This window comes from Dendrobates tinctorius, unplaced genomic scaffold (assembly GCF_039654945.1).
Source record: "Dendrobates tinctorius isolate UK_male_01 unplaced genomic scaffold, ASM3965494v1 ptg000174l, whole genome shotgun sequence".
Classification (NCBI taxonomy): Eukaryota; Metazoa; Chordata; class Amphibia; order Anura; family Dendrobatidae; genus Dendrobates; species Dendrobates tinctorius.
In genome coordinates, this window is record NW_027361841.1 from 10818291 (window position 1) to 10838668 (window position 20378).

Below are 20378 nucleotides of genomic sequence, written 5' to 3' on the forward strand. Positions count from 1 at the left end.
CTCTAGTAACCAGCCATAAACAGGTACAGCCTTGCACTCCAGAGTCTAAGTTCAGAGATCTAATTACTGAGCATGTCCGTGATGTGGTGTCTCCTTATTGATGGTCTGACATTAGCTGCTGTGGTGATGTGGCAGCTCTGGATTGGCCTGCGGACGATGCCTTGACCGACTGCGTGTGAGTGTTTGGGGTGGAGCCTAGCCTATAAAATGCTCTCAGCGGCGCACATGGGTGCGCTAGTGTCATTTATGTTTGGTGTGTGTGGGTGGATACTCTACCACTATGTCTGCATGTTTGTGTGTCTGTCTATGCTCAAGGACTGTACACTTTGGCAGGCAGATAGTGCACTTTAAGCGGTTGCATACACATGGCTTAATGCCTGTGTCTCTAGTCTGCTACATGTTTAGGGTGCTGGTCAGGCACAAGCTCTGTAGTATCAGGACAGGGATAACTAGCCGCTTGGCTTAGCATCTGTTTCATTCATGTGTGCAGTTAGCACAGTTCAGTTACAGAGCAAGCTCAACCCTTATGCTTCCTCTCTGTGAAGGTAACAGGTACTTAGCATTTTTAGTGCAGTACCCCTTTGTGAAGTAAATGAGCTTGGTACTCTACGTTCCGTTTACACTGGGTGACATTAACACAGTGTGCTTAAGGTAACGCTCACTGTTTCGTTCTGCTATTATTCTCATTAGCAGCAGGTTACAGCTTTGCACTGTGGACCCCGGATTACGATTGCACTTTATTTTTTATTTTATTTAGTACAATCCGCCAACCCTAACAGGTTCTTTGTTGGATTCTCTGTCTTAGAAAATCATGCATGAATATCAAATATTAATTTTAATTTCTCATATTGTGCCATTACTTTCAATAGCATTTTGCAATAATCAAAAATGGGTCTTGTTATCAATATTTCCTATCAGTTTATCTTTGGAATTTGGGAGGAAACCAATGCAAGCACAGGGAGAACATATACATTCTTTACAGATATTGTCCTTGGTGCGATTTGAATCCAGAACCCCAGTGGTGTAAGACTGTGGTGCAAACCGCTGAATAACCATGCTGCCCATAATGTTCACAGTAAAGCCATATACATGCCATATAAATATCAAGTATGCACTGATATTGGTATATTTTTTGCATAGAATGAACATATCAATGTAGAACAGCTAAATGGTTCTAAAATCACATACAGGTGCTTCTCACAAAATTAGAATATCATCAAAAAGTTAATTTATTTAGCTTCTTCAATACAAAAAGTCATATATAGTTTCATTACAGACAGAGTGATCTATTTCAAGTGTTTATTTCTGTTAATGTTGATGATTATGGCTTACAGTCAATGAAAACCCAAAAGTCATTAGAATACATTTTAATCAGCTTGAATAATGATTTTAAAATCTGAAATGTTCTCCTACTGAAATGTATGTTCAGTAAATGCACTCAATATTTGGTCAGGGCTCTTTTTGCATCAATTACTGCATCAATGCGGCGTGGCATGGAGGCGATCAGCCTGTGGCACTGCTGAGGTGTTATGGAAGCCCAGGTTGCTTTGATAGCAGCCTTCAGCTCATCTGCATTGTTGGGTCTGGTGTCTCTCATCTTCCACTTTACATTAGTATCTGTGGAGTTAAGGTCAGGAGAGTTTGCTGGCCAACCAAGCACAGTGATACTGCTGTTTTTAAATCAGACATTGGTACTTTTGTCAGTGTGGACAGGTGTCAAGTACTGCTGGAGGATGAAACTTCCATCTCCAAAAACTTGTCGGCAGAGGGAAGCAAGACATGCTCTAAAATTTCATGGTAGACGGCTGCACTGACTTTGATCTTGACCAAACCATCACTGATTGTGGAAACTTCACTCTAGACCTCAAGCAGCTTGGATTGTGTGCCTCTCCACTCTTCCTCAAGACTCTGGGACCTTGATTTCCAAATTAAATGCACAATTTACTTTCATCTGAAAATAACACTTTGGACCACTGAGCAGCAGTCCAGTTCATTTTTTCCTTGGCCCAGATAAGACGCTTCTGGCATTGTCTTTTGGTCATGAGTGGCTTGACACAAGGAATGCGACACTTATAGCCCATGTCCTGGATATGTCTGTGTGTAGTGGATCTTGAAGCAATAACTCCAGCAGCAGTTCACTCGTTGTGAATCTCCCACAAATTTTTGAATGGCCTTTTCTTAACAATGCTTTCAAGGCTGCGGTTATCCTGTTTGCTTGTGCACCTTTTTCGACCACACTTTTTCCTTCCATTCAACTCTCCATTAATATACTTGGATACAGCACTCTGTGAACATCTTTTTAAGCAATGACCTTTTGTGGCTTTCCCTCCTTTTGGAGTGTGTCAATGACTGCATTCTGGATATCTGTCAAGTCGGCAGTCTTCCCCATGATTGTGGAACCAACTGAAACAGACTAAGGGACCTTTTTAAACGCTTAGGAAGCCTTTGCAGGTGTTTTTGTTAATTATTCAAATTTACTGAGATAATGACTTTTGGGTTTTCAATGGCTGTAAACCTTAATCATCAATATTAACAGAAATAAACACTTGAAATACATCACTCTGTTTGCAATGACTCTATATAATATATGAGTTTCACTTTTTGTTTTGAAGAACTGAAATAAATTAACTTATTGGTGATATTTTAATTTTGTGAAAAGCACCTGTCTATGCTTTTAGATTAAAAAGTTTTGTAACAGAACGATAACATTTTCTTGAGGATGAATGTGAAAGTTGCCTACCGTAGTTTCCATTTTTTCTTTAGGAATCCCTACAACTCATTTCTAATCTACAAACTTGATACTAATTTACAATACTTACACTCCTCTTGCTATTGCTTTTTTTCTGGGAAAAAGCTACCTTCCAGTTATGCTTCCTTCATGTAGAAATCATTTTAATTCTTTGTATTCTCCTATATGATAATTCATAGCTAACATGTAAATCATAATTTAACTCTTTCAATTGTATTTCAGAGCTGTGGGATTTAAACAGAACCTCAATCTTCCAGAATCAGCTTGGAGGTCTTGACCTACGTACCATGTATTTGGATGAATATCAAGAAAGACTGTTTGTGGGAGGTAGAGATCATGTGTATTCACTTAGTCTGGAAAACATCACTGAGAAACATAAAGAGGTAATGTACGAAAATAATTCAAGCCAAGGTTGTATTTGATTACAGTACAGTAAAAAAGATGTTGTGCCAAATGCTCTACATACATAAAGTGGCCCTCAGGCTTAGACCACATGGAATATTTATAGTATGGAATTACAGCAATTGCTTTAAAAAATACTAATAAACTTGCTTTAATGCACCATTCCAGCAATTTTTTTATTTCATCACTGGAGTGGTATCACTAATGTCTGTTCCCGACCTCTAGTAATACACTTACCAGCTGCCATCCATCTTCTGTTCTTCCCAGCACCACTCTTGTTCTGAACCGCCATCTTGTGCCCGCAGCTTCTGACTCAGCAGAAGTTACAGGTTACGATCACAAGTTCTTGATCAAAGTCTATAGGAACCTCATTCTTGCCTTATTCTGGCTCTCACAGACTAAAGCCCACTTCACACATAGCGACGCACTAGTGATCACGACAATGATATGACCTGGTCAGGATCACTGGTGTGTCGCTACATGATCGCTGGTGAGCTGTCAAACAGGCAGATCTCACCAGCGATCAGGACCAGCGAGGACGCGGGTATAAGCGCGTGCTTCACTTAGTTACCCACTGTGTACCCTGGATACCAGCGTGCTCGCGCTGGGAGCTGGTATCCAAGGTAAACAGTGGGTATCTAAGTGCGCGCGGCACTTAGTTACCCGCTGTTTACCTTGGATATCAGCTCCCAGCGCGAGCATGCTGGTATCCAGGGTACACAGCAGGTAACTAAGCAATGCATGTGATTAGTTACCCACTGTTTACCTTGGATACCAGCTCTCAGCGTCTGCTTACAGCAGTGGGAGCTCGCTGATTGATGGTCTCCTGCTGCCACACGCAGCGATGCGTGCTGGCCATTGGGAGACTAATGATCAAAAAAAGGCCCAGGACATTCCTGCATGATCAGCGATACCCGGCAGGGGGGCCGATCACTGATAGGTGCCACACACAGTGAGATTGCTGCTGAGGTCACTCTTGCATCACAAAACTTGTGACTCAGCAGAGATCTCGCTAGCGATCTCTCTTAGTGTGACGGGGGCTTTACATTGATTTCCTGCTCACCCAACAAACACTGGAGTGATCCAGCGGGTCACAAACTGCAAAAGATGACCAGAATGGCACAGGTAAGTATATTATTAGGAGGCGTGAAATTACATTAGTGACACCACTCCAGTGGTAAAAAAAAACTTTGAGTGATGCTTAAGAGAAAAGTAATCTATATAAGAAGATCATTCAGCAGCTTCTGTGACTAATCTTTTTAGTATTTTAATTGAGACTGTATGCCTTTTTTTACTGCCCTTCTTAATATTCCCTGAAGATCTACAGCTGCAGGCTTATCATAGGAACAAGCATACTGCAAAGGGTGCTACACTAATAACAGCACTATAAAGATAACCCCTTCAGGACCAGCTGATTTTTCTTCTTTGCGGCTTTGCTTTTTTGGGTCATTAATCATAAGTTTGTACTTTTTCTGTTGATATAGCTGTTTGAATGCTTGATTTATGTAATACAATTTGTAGTTTGACTGCAACCATTCATTTTAACATGTCACATTCTGAGAATCAGGAAAAAAATTCTGAATGGATTAAAATTGTAAAACAACTTAAATTAGCCATTTTTTATAGGTTTCATTGTGAAGTAAAAATGACCTTATGACTTGATTTACCAGGACAGTCCTAATATAGCAATATCAACCTTTTTTTATACTGAAGTAAAAAAATCCTAGAATTTGTAAATATTTCATGGAAGAATGCAAATCTGATCTGGCATTTTGATATTTGTGTTTTGGCGTTCAATGTATGGTTTAAATTATTTTATATTTTAACAGACCTGACATTTATGGATGCTGTGATACCTCTTATGTTTATTATTTTTTATTATTATTTTAAAACTAGGTTAAAGTGGTAATTTAAACTTTATTTTTTACATTTTTTTAAAACTTTTTTACCTTTACTTTTTTTCTTTAGTTTCTCTAGGAAGATTGGCTCACTCGGCTGCTCATAGAGTTAGACACAGGAGCACCGTCTCTTTACATTTTCTACTGGTTTATTTAGGCACAGTATAAATCATGGCAGGGTTTGTAATATAAACACAGCCTTTCTGGCCTAACGAGAAAACAAAACAAAAACAAATAGCTCAGTCTGTGTTGCCACGAAGATTCAACCACTGAGTGCAGCCAGTATGCCCTGGACCTTTGGCAGATGACTTCCCCAATCCGAGCTGAATAGTACAATATCACTGAGGTAAGCTGCGGATTTTTATGAGGGGCTAGAGCCTGGTCCATGGCCCTCTGGAAGGTAGCTGGGGCACCTTGCAGCCTGAACGCCATTCTGATGTCCTGGAAGCAGCAGTCAGGTGTAGAGAAGGCCATCTTCTTATTGGCACTTTGGGAGAGAAGGATCTGCCAGTACTCTTTCGTTAAGTCCAGGGTGGTGATGTATCTGGCTAACACTAGCCTATCAGCGAGTTCACCGACGTGGTGCATCGGATATGTGTCAAATTTGGCAACCTCATTTAGCTTCCTGTAGTTGTTACAGAAATGCCACTCTCCATCAGGCTTTGACACAAGGACAATGGGCTGGACTCTTTTACTCCTCGATGACTCCCAGGCTCAACATTCTTCTCACCTCCTTCAAAATCACCTCTCGGCAGGCTTTGGGTATTCTATACGGCTTTTAGTTCACCCGCACATGTGGTTCTGTCAGGATTTCATGTTCAAAAACCTGCTTACATCCTGGCAACTCTGAAAACAGGTTCCTGTTTTAGGCACTGCTGTTTCTAGGCAGGTGATATATTCTCTGTCAATGTGACATCCTTGACCTTGGCTTCCAGATTGGCCCACAGGCATGTTGCTGCCACCAATTCCCTGTTTCCCCATGGTTTAAGCAAGTTAATTTGGTACATCTGGTATGGCTTTCTTCTCCCTGGCTGGTGGACCTTGTAGTTGATGTCACTCAGATTTTCAATCAACTTGTATGATCTCTGCCACTTGGACCATGGGGATTAACACCAACACCCAGTCTCCAGGGTTAAATTGTCTCAGCTTCACAGACAAATTGTAGACCCTTACCTTGTCCTCTTGTGCTTCAAGGAGGCTATCCTTCATGATCGTCATCACCTTTGCAATCCTGTCCTCTATCTGGGCCACATGCTCGATTATGATTTGATGGCATGTAACATCTGCTTCCCAGGTCTTCTTTGCAATATCCAGAAGTCCCTGAGCGTGCAGACTGTATAACTAATCGGATGGTGAGAGCTTCATAGGGGCCTATATAACTTCCATAACAGAGAATAGCAGATATGGGAGTAGGCAATCCCAGTCTCGCCCATCTTTTCCACGACCTTTTTAAGCATGTATGTCAAGATATTTTTGAACCTTTCCACTAGGCTGTCTGTATGCAAAAGGTACACCAATGTCCTGAGTTGTGTAATCTTGAGAGCATTATATAACTCTCTCATTACTTTAGACATGAACGGCATTCCTTTGTCTATCAGGATCTCCTTTGGCAGGTTTGTCTGGGAGAAAATCTGGATTAGCTCTTGGGTTATACTCTTGGTGGAGGAGCGTTCTCAGTGGTATCGCTTCTGAGTACTGTTTTGTATAATCCAAGACTACCAAGATATATTGGTGCCCTTTGGAAAACTTAACTATGGGCCTGACAAGGTCCATGGCAATCCAGTCAAATGGGACTTCTATAATGGGCAACAGCGCTAAAGGACTGCAGAAGAGAGAGACTGGAGCAGTTATAGGACAGCTAGGACAGGACCAGAAATAATTTACAATTTTTTCAGTGATTCCCAGGCCAGTAAAACCTTTGCAGGAACCTCTCTCAGGTTTTGTCTATGCCCAGATGTTCACCCAAGACATGAAAAAAGACCATGTCTAGTACCTTATGCCTATAGGGTCCTGGCACTAATAGCTGCTCAAATACTTCCCCTTTCAGTTTAGTGGACCGATATAGAAAATTCTCATTTCTGCGAAATATGGAAACCGGGTATCAGCCCCGGCTCTTGGGCAACCCCATTTATCACAGTAACATTATCCAAGGCCCCTTTTAATGTAAGGTCCTCCACTTGAGCAGTCCCAAAATTCCCCACAATAACTCCCACACACAGGGGGAATTGATCTGCCTCCGACTGCAATGAGGATTCTTCATGCTTGAACCAGTCCCTCCCTATTATCAGTGTAGCAGGTCTTTAACTACTCCTACCTCATGGGACTTAATGCCACAGTTAATTTTTATCAACTGTTGGAGGAGTGTGGTCCTTACTAGGGTAATCCAGCTCCTCTATTCTATGAGTCCAGACACCAGTATTCCATTTATTGTCACGGGACATGCTTGTAGCCTCTCACTGGGCTGATAGTACACGCTAAAAGCTGGATTGCATAAATCAAAATGCCAGAATTATTTTTTTGGCTGATACAACATTGCAATAAAATGCAATAAAAGTCTATTGTATCCTCCTCAAAATGGTATCAGTAAAAATGTCAGCTCAGTAGGCAAAATGTAAGCCATCACACTGAACTATATCTCCAAGATATACAGTATAGAGTTACAGGTCTCGGGAAAATGGCTACACAAGAAAAGTGCATTTTTATTTTTAACAAATTTCAGTTTTTTTTCTTTCACCACTATAGATGTTTGGTTTCTATGTAAATGTACTGAACTGGATAATCATATTGCCAGGCCAGTTTTACCATATAGTGAAAATGGAAAATAATTCCACCTCCAATCTCTCCACTGAAAAAATTTTGAAATTACACCTTTTTTGCAATATGAATGCACTTTGAATTTTTTCCACTTTCCAGTGCATCACATGATAAAAATAATGATATTATTAAATTGTATAACTTGTCCCACAAGAAAACAAGCCCTCAGACAGTTATGTGGATGGAAAACTAAAACAGTTATGGCTCTTGGAAGAAGAGAAGGAAAAATTTAAAGTGAAAAAATGGAAAATTGTCAGTGCCTGAACAGGTTAATGAAGTTACAATAAAGAATTATTTGCTTTTAATTCACTGTGCTGGATTGAAAAACCTTTATTATCACTATGTAAACTGATGTTCCATTTCAAGTGCAATAAAAGTATCCCATTATGCTGATCAGTAGTGGTCAGACCCCCACTGATTAACAAGATATTATCTGTTCCGGGAATGGTGATAACTTTCTCAGACAACGGACTTAAAAATTCTGATTGTAGAGAGGATGCCTATGTCATTCTCTATGTTTCAGTTAATTTTCAATAACATTTTGATATTACTATATACTTTGTGAGTTCAAAGAGTAAGTGAATGAATTTGTAATTAGATCGAGTCATCTTGTATTCCTCTTCTATTAGAACATAACAGTTTCCACGCACAGAATATTGAATAACATAAAGGCACGTGTCTCAGTGCACATTTCTTGCTTTCACATGGGAGTTTAATAAGTCACCCATGACTGGTATATCCATGATTTTTGCACAGTTTTAAACTTAATTGACAGATTTACTGTTTGTTGAAAAGAAGTCTGAACTTGTCATCCTGAATTACCTCAGTAAAATCACGATTTAGTTTCATAATGGAATTTTTTGTGATAATCACCCTTCCAACCCTGTGCTGCTGTTAAGGTTTAACTTGATGAAATGAGAAAAATATTTCTTTGCAACTTAATCTTAGATGATCTATGAAGACTCAACCACCAATGAGTCATAGAGCCACAATAAAACCTATTCAAATCACTTAAATGACTGACAGATAAATGAGATGTATCTTGTATATTTTAATCAATATTATAATGGTGTGTTATCAATCTGCATCAGGTAGCACAATATCAATTTTTGACAAACTAGTAAATTAATTTTTATTACATAGATCATGCTTATATTCATTAAAATTGTATAAGATCTAAAATCTTGTCTGTTTTGTTAGGTGTACAGAACACTATAAATAATTGTCCACTAGTCAGACAACCCCCTCTCAATACCTATGATTTCCCCAAGTAAAATAATGACACCCATACTCACCTCCGGTGCTTGCAGTGTGGGCACTAACTCTCCCAGTCTCTGCTGGTCTATGACTTCCTCCAGATGTATGTGATTTGATTGTAGGTAAAAAGAGTAATGTGGCCACTTATTGGCCACAGGGATCATGTGACATAACAATGTCACGCAATTCCAGAGAGAAACAAAGTGCCAACACCACTGGGGCGGCACTAGCACTAGAGGTTAATATAGGTTTTGTTAATTTACAATGGGGAAACATAGGTATTGAGAAAGGATTTAAGTATTTATAAAAGTATACACTATTAGGGTTGATTCAGAAGAAAGAACCAGTGCAGAAACCATCCAGGATAAGAGATGGTAAAATTCATAAATCTTTATTAAAGAACCAGAATAAAATGACAGTTTGTGGCTTACACAGTGGCTTACGCTCTCTCACGCTACTGGCTATACATTTTTTTTTTTTGGTCTCCTATTTATAGCACGCACAGCAGCTATGTGACACACCCCCTGAGGAAGGAACTTTTTCCGAAACGCGCGTTGGGGCTCGCAGAGTGTGGTGTACAGTGTCTCCTCTCCCTGGTATGTGTTGAATTCATTAATTTTCTGTCCACATGGCTGCCATGGTAATTTTTACTTGGTGATCAGCTTTGGATTTTTCCTTTACTTTTTCTGCTGACTATCCACTTATTATTTACTCCTGGCACCTTGCTCTGTGACCATATGTTACTACCTTTATTGACATGACCAGGTCATATGTATATTACTTTGCTACTCTTTGAGGTGCACTGGTTACCATCACTCTGCACTTTTTTGTGTCACTTGTGTAAGCCCCAAACTGTCATTTTATTCTGGTTCTTTAATAAAGATTTGTGAATTTTACCATCTCTTATCCTGGACGTTTCTGCACTGGTTCTTTCTTCTGAATTAATTGTATGTTTTCAGTGTGTCCTGCACTGTGTTACAATGAGCTGGGATATTATTTCATTCTATTACTTCCATTCATGATTATTTATACATGATGCTACTTATTTTCAGCTCGTTGTGACGCCATCTTTGCTTACTATTAGGGTTGGTGGATTGCGCAGAATTAAAATAAACTATAAAGTGCAGTCGCAGCCCAGGGTCCACCATGCAGAGATGTTTAACTGCTGCTATTGATCAAAGATGGAAACTAAACAGTGAGCGATTGCTTGAACACACTGTATTAAGCCACATAGTGTAAATGTAACACTGAGTACCACACTCCGTTACTTCACAAAGCGGTAATGAACAAAAGAATATTAAGTGCGATACCCTGTTAAATGTCACAGAGATGAAGCAAATAGGACGCTAGGTGTGGAACCCTATCGCTCTCCCAGTGAAGTCTAGGCTAATGGTTAGATTTGCTCTGTAACTCAGCTGTGCTAAATGCACACACAACGGAAACAGGTGCTAAGCCAAGCGGGAGTTTCCCACCCTACATGGGTAGGTAGACACTGGGACCGATGTCCTCGCTGAGCAGGACAAGCAGCAGCTGGGCCCGAATGGGGGACCACAGGGCCAGACAGTGCCTGGGATCTATCCCGAGCAGTAGGAGAATCTCCTGGTGCCTATCATAACCCCCCTTAACATCCCCCTCACGGCGATGTTTGCCATGCATGAAAGTCACCACCAGCTGGGAAGCAGGAAAGTGTTTTTGGCCAAAGCTCTCCTTCGCTCCAATCGCACAGAGGCCCTTTTAATACTAGAGAGACCTCCTCGTTTACAGATATGTGCCCCAGAGTGACCATCCAACTGAAGATCAGATGGTACAAAGATCCCTGGGCCTTAAGACACAGGCTCTCACAGAAATGACCCCATCTCCGTATGCTTCCTTTTGCCTAATTAATCTGGGGGGAATGGAGGCACAGCCAAGGCAACCCCAGATGTACCTCATCTATACCCTCAGGGATGATAAGAAGAGAGACTCCTGATGTTTTGAAGACACAGTGAGAGTAAGGGGTAGAGTTTGATGGGAAATCAGGGTTGGTAAAACAGACCCATTAACAATGGGCATTGGCTTAGGAAGCAACACAACTGGAATTGTGTGAGTTGGGTGAAGGTGGCAGACATGAAATTGACCTCTTCCCCAGAATCCACGCAAGCATTGAGAGTGGTTGACCCAAATGTCAAAGAAACCCAAAGACCAATTTGGAGGACATATCAACTGGAACCAGTGTACCTCTCCCTAAAGCCACTGGATGCTCTGACTCCCTCTGACATTTAGGACATTTATTAGCATTATGAGTGGTCTGCCTGCAGGCAAAACAGGTCGATTGAGAAAGTGCTGAGCAGTTGTTAGATTCTGCCCAGGAGATATCAATGGGCTCTATAGGGTCATCAACCTGAGTTGGAGGACTCATGGGATTAGCGAGGTTCAGAGCCAACTGAATCACAGAACTACTCTGAGCTCACTCCAATCCCCATTCAACATACTGGAGAGCTATGTGAGTGAATATGGATATTAACTCCTCAAGAGTGGTGGGAATCACTCTAGTGGCCAAAGCATCCCTGACATGATCCGCTAAACCCTTCCAAAATATAGGTATCAAAACCTTATCAGGCCCCTCCAACTCGTAAGCCAGAGTATGGAATTGGATGGCAAATTGGCTAACCATGGACGAACCCAGAGTTGATGCCAGGAGTTGGAGGGCGGTATCATGGGTAACTTGTGGCCCCAGAAAAACCTCTTCAGGGCACCCAAAAAGCGAGAGGCTTTAAGGATCATTTGATCACCTCATTCACATATCAGCATAGCCCAATCTAACGCTCTGCCTGACAACAGGGAAATTACAAATCCCACCTTGGTTCGCTCAGTTGGGAATCGTGCATCCAGTAACTCTAGATGAATTGAGCAGTGATTTACAAAACCTCTGCATGCCCTGCTGTCCCCAGAAATTTTGTCAGGCAGTGAAAAACGTGATACAGATGGAACAGAGACTGCAGCAGAAACCATAGAAGTGGCTTTGCTGGCTGCTTGTGCTGCCACTGCGTTAATATCCACAGCTGTAGCTGTCCGTTCGAGAGTGGACAACCTGCAACTCTAGCTGCTGGATATACTGCTTGAGTTGCTGCTAGTCCGCCATTGCTAGTCATACCCTGGCATTAGTATACTGTTAGGGTTGGCGGATTGCACCAAATTAAAATAAATCATAAAGTGCAATCACAACCCGGGGTCCACCGTGCAGAGATGTTTAACTGCTGCTAGTGAACAATGAAGTAAACTAAACAGCGAGCGATTGCTTGAAAACATTGTGTTAACGCCACACAGTGTAAACGGTACACTGAGTACCATGCTCCGTTACTTCACAGAGCAGTAATGAACAAAAGAATACTAAGTGCAACACTTTGTTAAATGTCACTGGGATAAAGCAAATATGACACTAAGTGTGGAACCCTATCTGTTATGAATGGGTCACCATGGAGGATAAACCTAAACAAGCTAAGCCCCAGAAAAACCAGAGAGGTTGGTAACTATGCAGATTGCAGATCCCTTATCCTAACCACACAACTAGCAGCAGCCATGGAGCGTACCTACGATGAACCTAGATGCCTTGTCACGGCCGGAGGACTAAATAAGCCTAAAGCAAGAAAAGGGGAAAACTAACTGCCCCAGAGCAGACCCCAAAGGAATAGACAGCCCCCACACATGTATTGACGGTGAAACAAGATGAAAACACAAACATAGGCAGGAAAATAGGCTGAGCAAATGATGGGGCCCAAAATAACTAGAAAGGAAAGGAAAGACACTGTCTGCAATCTGCCAAAAACCCTACAAAAATAATGTCCAACACTTCTGATAACAAAATTAACCCTGAAGTCACTAGACTTCTCCCACTATATCAGCACTCTGAAATATTCTGAGGCAGAGCAAAAAGAGGCCAATCTAATAAGGGACAAAAAGCAAATTGGCAAATACAGATAAGTAAGAGTGGAAATTCAGCACAGCCCCAGCCGGGGCTGGCAGACCACACAAAAAACTGAATAGACCAACAAAATCAAGTGTGAACATTAGCAGAAAAACTTAGCTTGAGCTGACTGGAACAGAGCTGAGAACCAAGGCTTGACAAGCCAGAAGGAATCACTAGCACCAGCAGAGGGCGTCGGCTGTCTTAAATCCAGTCTGAGATTCCTGAGGTCCAATCGTCATCCTCCTTATCAGGTGGCAAATCAATACTGATTAAATCAGCCTCACTACCTCCTGTTACCACCAGAGGGAGCCTGGAAGGAGAACTCACAACTGGTAGACCAGAAAATGAACTCACAACACCTATTGCTCTGGTTGGACTTGCTCTGTAACTCTGCTGTGCTAACTGCACACACGAAGGTAACAGATGCTAAGCCAAGAGGGAGTTTTCCACCCTACACTACCTGCCTAGACACGCAGTCACTGGTATAAGAGCAGCACACACACGTGCAGAGTGGTAGCATATCCACTCAAACTCGGAATCTCAAATTATACTAGCGTACTGGCATGCGCCTTTGAGAGCTTTTTTTATACACTGGGCTCATGTCCAGAAGGACAGGACCTTGCCCGTGGACCAATCTGGAGCTGCCACATCACCAGAGCAGATGATGTCTGACCGCCAATAGGAAGACATCACATCACGGACATGCTCAGTAGGGTGATCTCTGGACTTAGACTCCAGTAGGTGAGGCTGTACCTGTATAACACTGGCTAGCATAGACTTGGCTAGAGAGCCAGCAGTAACCAAAGGAACACCACGAGCCTGAGCAAGACACTGGGACCAACGTCGTCGCTGAGCAGGACTCTCAGTGGCCGGATATCTCCAAGGTATCTATTCGGAGCAGTGGGAGAATCACAGCACCTAACATGCACATCCCATTTTTAACCTGAGATTAAATTAACCTTGGCATGTCAGGACTATAGTCAGAATGGTGTATAAATAAATTAGAGTAGCTATTAAAGTTCATTATTACAAAATCTAGTTTGCTTTGATATACATTTAAAGATTTCCTTGTAATCTCATTTTACTTGCTGATTGTTTAGTAATTTGTACTTAAAAATTATTCTATGCTTGTTGTAGTACTAATTAGTTATCCATGCATTCACTTCTCGATAAGCCTCTCATAGTCTGCAGCTAATCTAATGGCCTAGTCACACACAGTGAGATCGCTAGCGAGATCGCTGATTTTATGACGCATCAGCCATCTCTCCTGCGATCTCGCTGTGTGTGACATCCATCAGCAACCGGCCCCCCGCCGGGTGTCGCTGATCATGCAGGATCATCCTGGGCCATTTTTTGATCATTGGTCTCCCGCTGGCCAGTGTGGCAGCGGGAGACCAACGATCAGCGATACTGCACGCTGGTATCTAGGGTAAACAGTAGGTAACTAAGAGCCGCGCAGCTCTTGGATACCCAATGTTTACCCTAGATACCAGCTTGCTCGCTGGTCCTGATTGCAGGTGAGTCTGTCTATGTGACAGGTCACCAGCGATCAGCCTAACTATTTCCCAGCGTTCCCATCCATGTCGCATCGTTGGTGGGATCGCTGGGACATCGATGTGTGTAATGGGGCCTTAAGGAAACAGCTGCAAGGAGGGGGAGGTAGCAGCAGATGGAACCATTGATGAAACAGGGGTGTGCCTCAGAATCTAGGTAGTAATGGCAGTTAACATAACAGTATAAAAAAATTGCTAGATGATTTTCTCACAATAAATGGTGTTGTGGGTTATAAATGACACATGTCTGTGACTAAAAACCTATATGTTCTTCTGCAAACTCCGGTGTGAATAATCGGCAGGCAGCTTACTTTCTTTCCCTATTAACATCTATAGGAACTGCGTGATTGGCTTTTGGCAGTCAGGTGGTTAATGACATAATGAAAGGTCCTTATGCTTTCAAGAAACTTGCATTGGAATTTCATTCATCAATCGTGTTTCCCCAAATTAACGTTATGGCTTTGTGGAAGTGTATTAATTCACCTGACCATTTCTGTTTCATTTGTGGTGAATATATAGTGTTGAATCATACTTCGGACTAAAACTTGGAGTCCAAGATAACGTTTGGGCACCTCATAAAGTGTGTAAACAGTGTGTTGAGGACCTCTGAAATTGGTTTAAGGGTAAGAAAAAAGCTTTCCCTTATGAGATTTCTGTGGTATGGTGAGAGCAAAAGAACCATAGTGATAACTGTTACTTTTGTTCATCAAAATAGTAACAAAACTGCCATATGCATAACCAGCCAGGAATACCAGAGGAAGAGTGCCAGGTGAGGACCTGAATGCGTTAAGGTTCTCACCTGGCACTCTTCCTCTGGTATTCCTGGCTGGGTATGCATATGGCAGTTTTGTTACTATTTTAATGGATTCAAATAAAAACTTCTGATTTTACCTGCTGAAGCTGGATCTTATCACTTGGAACTGTGCAATATGGCGTCTGGCAGAGACGTGATCCCATGCTTCAATCTTCGAGTTCCACTAGGACAGACCAGGGGTGAGCTGAAAGAATCTTTACTTGTATCCTGTGTACTTCTGTTCATCCAATGTGAAAGGTTATAATTCCAAATGGAGGAATTCCATTTCATACCCCAATCTTCACTCAGCAATCCGTCCCAACTTCCATGGCACAGATATACCAGTACCCCAGGCCCCTGCTACCTCAGAAGAGATTCCTAGCTCCATTGAAGGTGGAATCATACCGGAACCAGATGACGAATCAAGTTCTGACTTTGAAGATGATATAAGACCAAAATTTTTTTCCTAGGAGGAGATGAAGGATTTAGTAAGAGATTTGAATCTTCCCAAAGATGCTGCTCATTTACTCAGATCAAGGCTCAAGAGCAGGAATTAAATGTTACCAGGAGTGCCTTTTTCATGCTTCAGACATTGTGAAAAGGAGTTCATTCCTTACTTTACCCAGGAACACAAATTGGTTTATTACACTAATGTCGAAGGTTTAGATGGGTCAGTTCAAAACTCCCCACTTTTCAGTTTTTGAATTTCTACAAAAATGTAAAATAGCCAATAAATTTCGTTCAACTTCAAAATTGTGTCCCACTTGTTGATTCTTCACCAAAAAATTACACTTGGTATCTTTATGTTTGAAAAGGTTGAAAAGTTCCAGGGGCCCAAATACTTTTGCAAGGCATTGTATTTCGCAGTATTGCCTTATTTAACATAGTTACCTAAATTGTCTGGAAATGTGATGTCCTATGACAAAACAGAGGTCATTTTCAGATTCAGTGCACCAAAAAACATTAAGATTATGTGGAATAACCAAAACAGCTCTTGAAATTTTATTTTTTGCAGACCTGTGTAATCTAATGATAGAAAATACAAAATACACAACTGGTGGAGAAAGGTTGACCTTGATAGTCCCTTTTTCAACCTACTTTACTATGTATATTTGACAGCAAATTTAGAGAGTTGCTTGGATAGTTCCTGTATAGGAACAATTTAGATGATATAGCTATATTATAGAGGTTATCTATAAAAACAAAACAGTCTATGACACAGCATGGGAAATTGGAAGACAAAAAATATTGGGTGGCTGCATGTAAAACTGTTCTATAAGGGTATTCAAAACTTTTAACTTTAATTTTAAACACATACACTACATTAACACTGTAAAGTGAACACACTTTAAATAATTTTGTTCAATTAAATTCTAGACTCATCAACTTTGACAAGATAAAATGTCTTTACCCTGTGAAGAAGGAGGTGATTTGGCTGCTTTTCAAGAAAGATTATTCTTGAATGTTTTCAGCTTAATCTTTGAAAGAAAGATAATGCTAAAATGTAAGCCAGGTTATGTTTAACCAACTTTGGGGGCAATTTATCACACTTTTCAGTACAAAGCTTTGATACCATGGTTATCAAGTTTAAAGTGGATTATCCATTTCATAATTCAGTAGAGCGAGCTAAGTATCTATCACTCATTCATAGTCTACAAAGAAAAAAGATGACATCACTTACTTTTATTATGGGATTTTAAATGATCACTTCAACTATAGGAACCTATAGAAATTGTATTCAACATTGATTCCTCTATAGTACTTCATGAAGATAAAATGGTTATTGTAAGAACAATATGATGTAAAATAAGCTTTGTTAGTACTAAAATTAGTTCAGTTAAATAATTAAGTAATTGAAATGCTTTGCTCATTAATGATAATTATGTTAACCCCTTTCTGACTAGGTGAATATTCAAATTTCAGTTCTATCAATTTGAGATATATATCATGGTCTGATTGCTTTCCATTGCATTTTTGGTGGGATATGTGGCAACCAAAAATCAGCAATTTCATCATTTCATTTTTTTTTTGTCTTTCATGATATAATAATGGTTAAATCATTTTGCATTTTGACAGAGCTTTGTGGCTGCCAAATATATCTAATTTTTAACAGATTTTTGCAATAGATTTTTTATGCTTTTGCTCATTTGCTAATCTTTTTGACCACTTCTGTATAAGTTTGATAGGAGTTCAATCGTACTGATCTGGAGAATCATATTGCCAGACAGTTTTTACAGTAAAAAGAATGTCACAAAACCAAAAACCTAAATAACCTGTACAGCAAAAAGAAAGGTTAGCATTGTGCCCAAGGACAGAGAAAACACTTAGGGATAAGGTCGGTATTCACACGTGTGGTGCACAATATCCAAGAAAGTTCAATGCAACGTTCGAACAAGTAGATAGGCCTTCACCACGCAGCATGATATAAAACAGCTGCTCATCTTTCTTGCATGATCAATAGGCCCCCTAAAAAACAAACCTCTTGTGGAATCTTTTCCACAGTTTCAACCCACTTGGATATTTTTTCCTCATTTTCCAGCAAAATGAAGGACAACATGAATGACATAATTCAAACAGATTCGGGTATTGTTTAGCAGATTCAAAGCCTGAGAAGGTGTCATTTATGTTATGCAGTTATTAGATGTCAAAATGAAATACTTATTCTTAAGCCTTTTTATATTCTTATTTATCACATATTGCTCTTACAAAATTGAAAATAGTTAAAAACCTTCTGTTGGTAAATTTTGTTATACAGTGGTCAATCTGTTAATGTGATAGTATCTTGTAATGTCCCCGAACTATAGTAATTTTGTTAATACATGTACTCATTGATGAGTCCTTGAACTCAAGGTGATTATGAAGATGTTTACCCTTTTACAATTTTATTTTAAACTATAGTATCTGCAGAATATATATATATATATATATATATATATATATAGTATATTTTATTTTTTCTTTTATTAATACACTAAATGAGACAATATTTAATTGTAGAGGCATTTTTCTATGTGCACATTATTCAGTATACCATATTACATTCTAGTATATACAGTTAATTGCAAAAGGGTAACAATGTTTTGAACTTTTGACTTGCAGGCTACATATCTCACCATCCACTACTGCTTTGATTGTAACACTACCTTCATTTTATAGAGTCATTTTGGCTATTTCATACATAAATTTAACTTGCATTTATTTAGCATATGATTAGTTATGCAGATTCTTGTCGTGTCACTGTATTGTTATTGTTTTGCTCTTGGTGGTAGAAAACTATTTTTCTTCCTGAATTCTACAAAATACAACCTGTTCTCATATTCCCTAATAGCTCAGTGTATTACTAGGTTGATTCCCAAGTGAAAGGTCATTGGTTTTAATCAAGGAGCAGCCATGAAGACAATTTCCCAATAAAAGTGAAACAGCATCATCCAGCTCATCGACAGTCGTCTCTTGGACAAGAAAAGTGCCAAACTTCATCATGTGAGTGCCAAGACAGTTGGAAAAACAATAAATGAAATCCGTCCATCTAATCAGAAGCTAAAAGGTGGACATCCAGGCAAAATATCAGAGTCAACAAGTTGGCTCATCCCAAGGTCAATGAGTTCTTGTGTGACAAACACGGCAGTGCTGGTGGCTCGTATGTATCATAATAGAGAGATCAGCAATGTTGATGCAAGCACCGTGCAATACAAAGTACACAGTTCTGGAATGGTGGCCTGAAAAAAAGTGAAGAAGCCTCAACTTCAATATTGTAATGAGAAGCGTCAGTTCGAATTTGAAAACAAGTACAGAAAGGGGACATTTAAAAATTTGAAATGGCTGATGTGAAGCAATGACACGAAAGTCAGTAGACTTGGCTCTGATAGGTGCAAATGGGTCTGAAAGAAATAGGGGAAAATGGAGCTAAAGGATTGAGCAATTGAAAGAAATGTCAAGATGATGGAGGAAGCCTGATGATATGGGGCTGTTTTACAGCATTCTCAATGCACTATTCCCCTGTGGTGTCTTCAATAAAAAAAATTTTGCATTGAAAATCAAAATTTCCCATAGTGCAGCTGTTTTCTCTTCACTGGATGACAGCCAAAGGCATTGGATATTTGACCAGGATCAATGGTGGTCTGAATGCTGAGCTATATGTAAGTATCATACAAGATGATTTACTTTGTATACTCAACTACTATGGGTATGAAAAGGACGACAGTGTTCCAACAAGACAACAACAAGCAGCATATGACGAGATTGGCCAAGAAATGCTTCAATGACAATAAAGTAGAGGTGCTTGAATGGCCTCTACAGTCCCCAGTCCTCAATTCAATCAAACACTTGTGTGTAGAATTGAGGAAAAAACCTGTATACATGCCCAAGTGAGTCAACCAGTAAGCTTCAACTTTGGGAACATATAGAAGAGACCTGAGATCAAATTTCAGTCCACACATGTTTGAATTTGATCGAAAACATGCCCAGAAAGATTCAGGCAGTGTTGAAAGCCAAATGTGGATTTACAAAATACTAAAAAATTAAAATTTAGATCTTTAGTAGCAAAACAGTAACAAAGCAGTGACATCACAAGAATCTGCATAACAAATCATGAATAGTTGCAAGTCAATTTAAGTGTGAGATATCTAAGATGATTGTCTATAAAATTATGGCAGTCTCAAGTTCAAAGCAGATAATGAGATATGGAGCCTGAAAATAAAAAGTTCAAAACATTGCTACCCTTTTGCTTTTCACTGTATGTATTCTATCAATCAAGCAGGAAAAGGTTACAAAACCATCTCTAAAGTGTTTGGACTACATTAGTGGTGAGTCAGCATGCTCGAATGATTTGATATCAGAGCGCGCTAAAGTGCTAATAGAATATCCTTGGTGTCCTCTAATAGTATGTTCGAGTTGTTGCTGCATGTCTTGCTGCTGATTGACAGCGGCAACACATGCAGGGATTGCCTTGTTGTTATGCAATCCCTGC

The 20378-nt window shown here is 40.1% G+C and overlaps 1 protein-coding gene across 4 annotated transcripts in view; it reads left to right on the top strand.

The window, feature by feature from the left end:
• SEMA3E (semaphorin 3E) overlaps positions 1 to 20378 on the top strand; it is a 379235-nt gene that overhangs the window by 171437 nt on the left and 187420 nt on the right. For all 4 annotated transcript variants that reach the window (XM_073551307.1, XM_073551308.1, XM_073551306.1 and 1 more), the window contains exon 2: positions 2972 to 3132. In XM_073551307.1, the coding sequence (XP_073407408.1) occupies positions 2972 to 3132 (161 nt within the window). The remainder of the gene's footprint in view (positions 1 to 2971; positions 3133 to 20378) is intronic.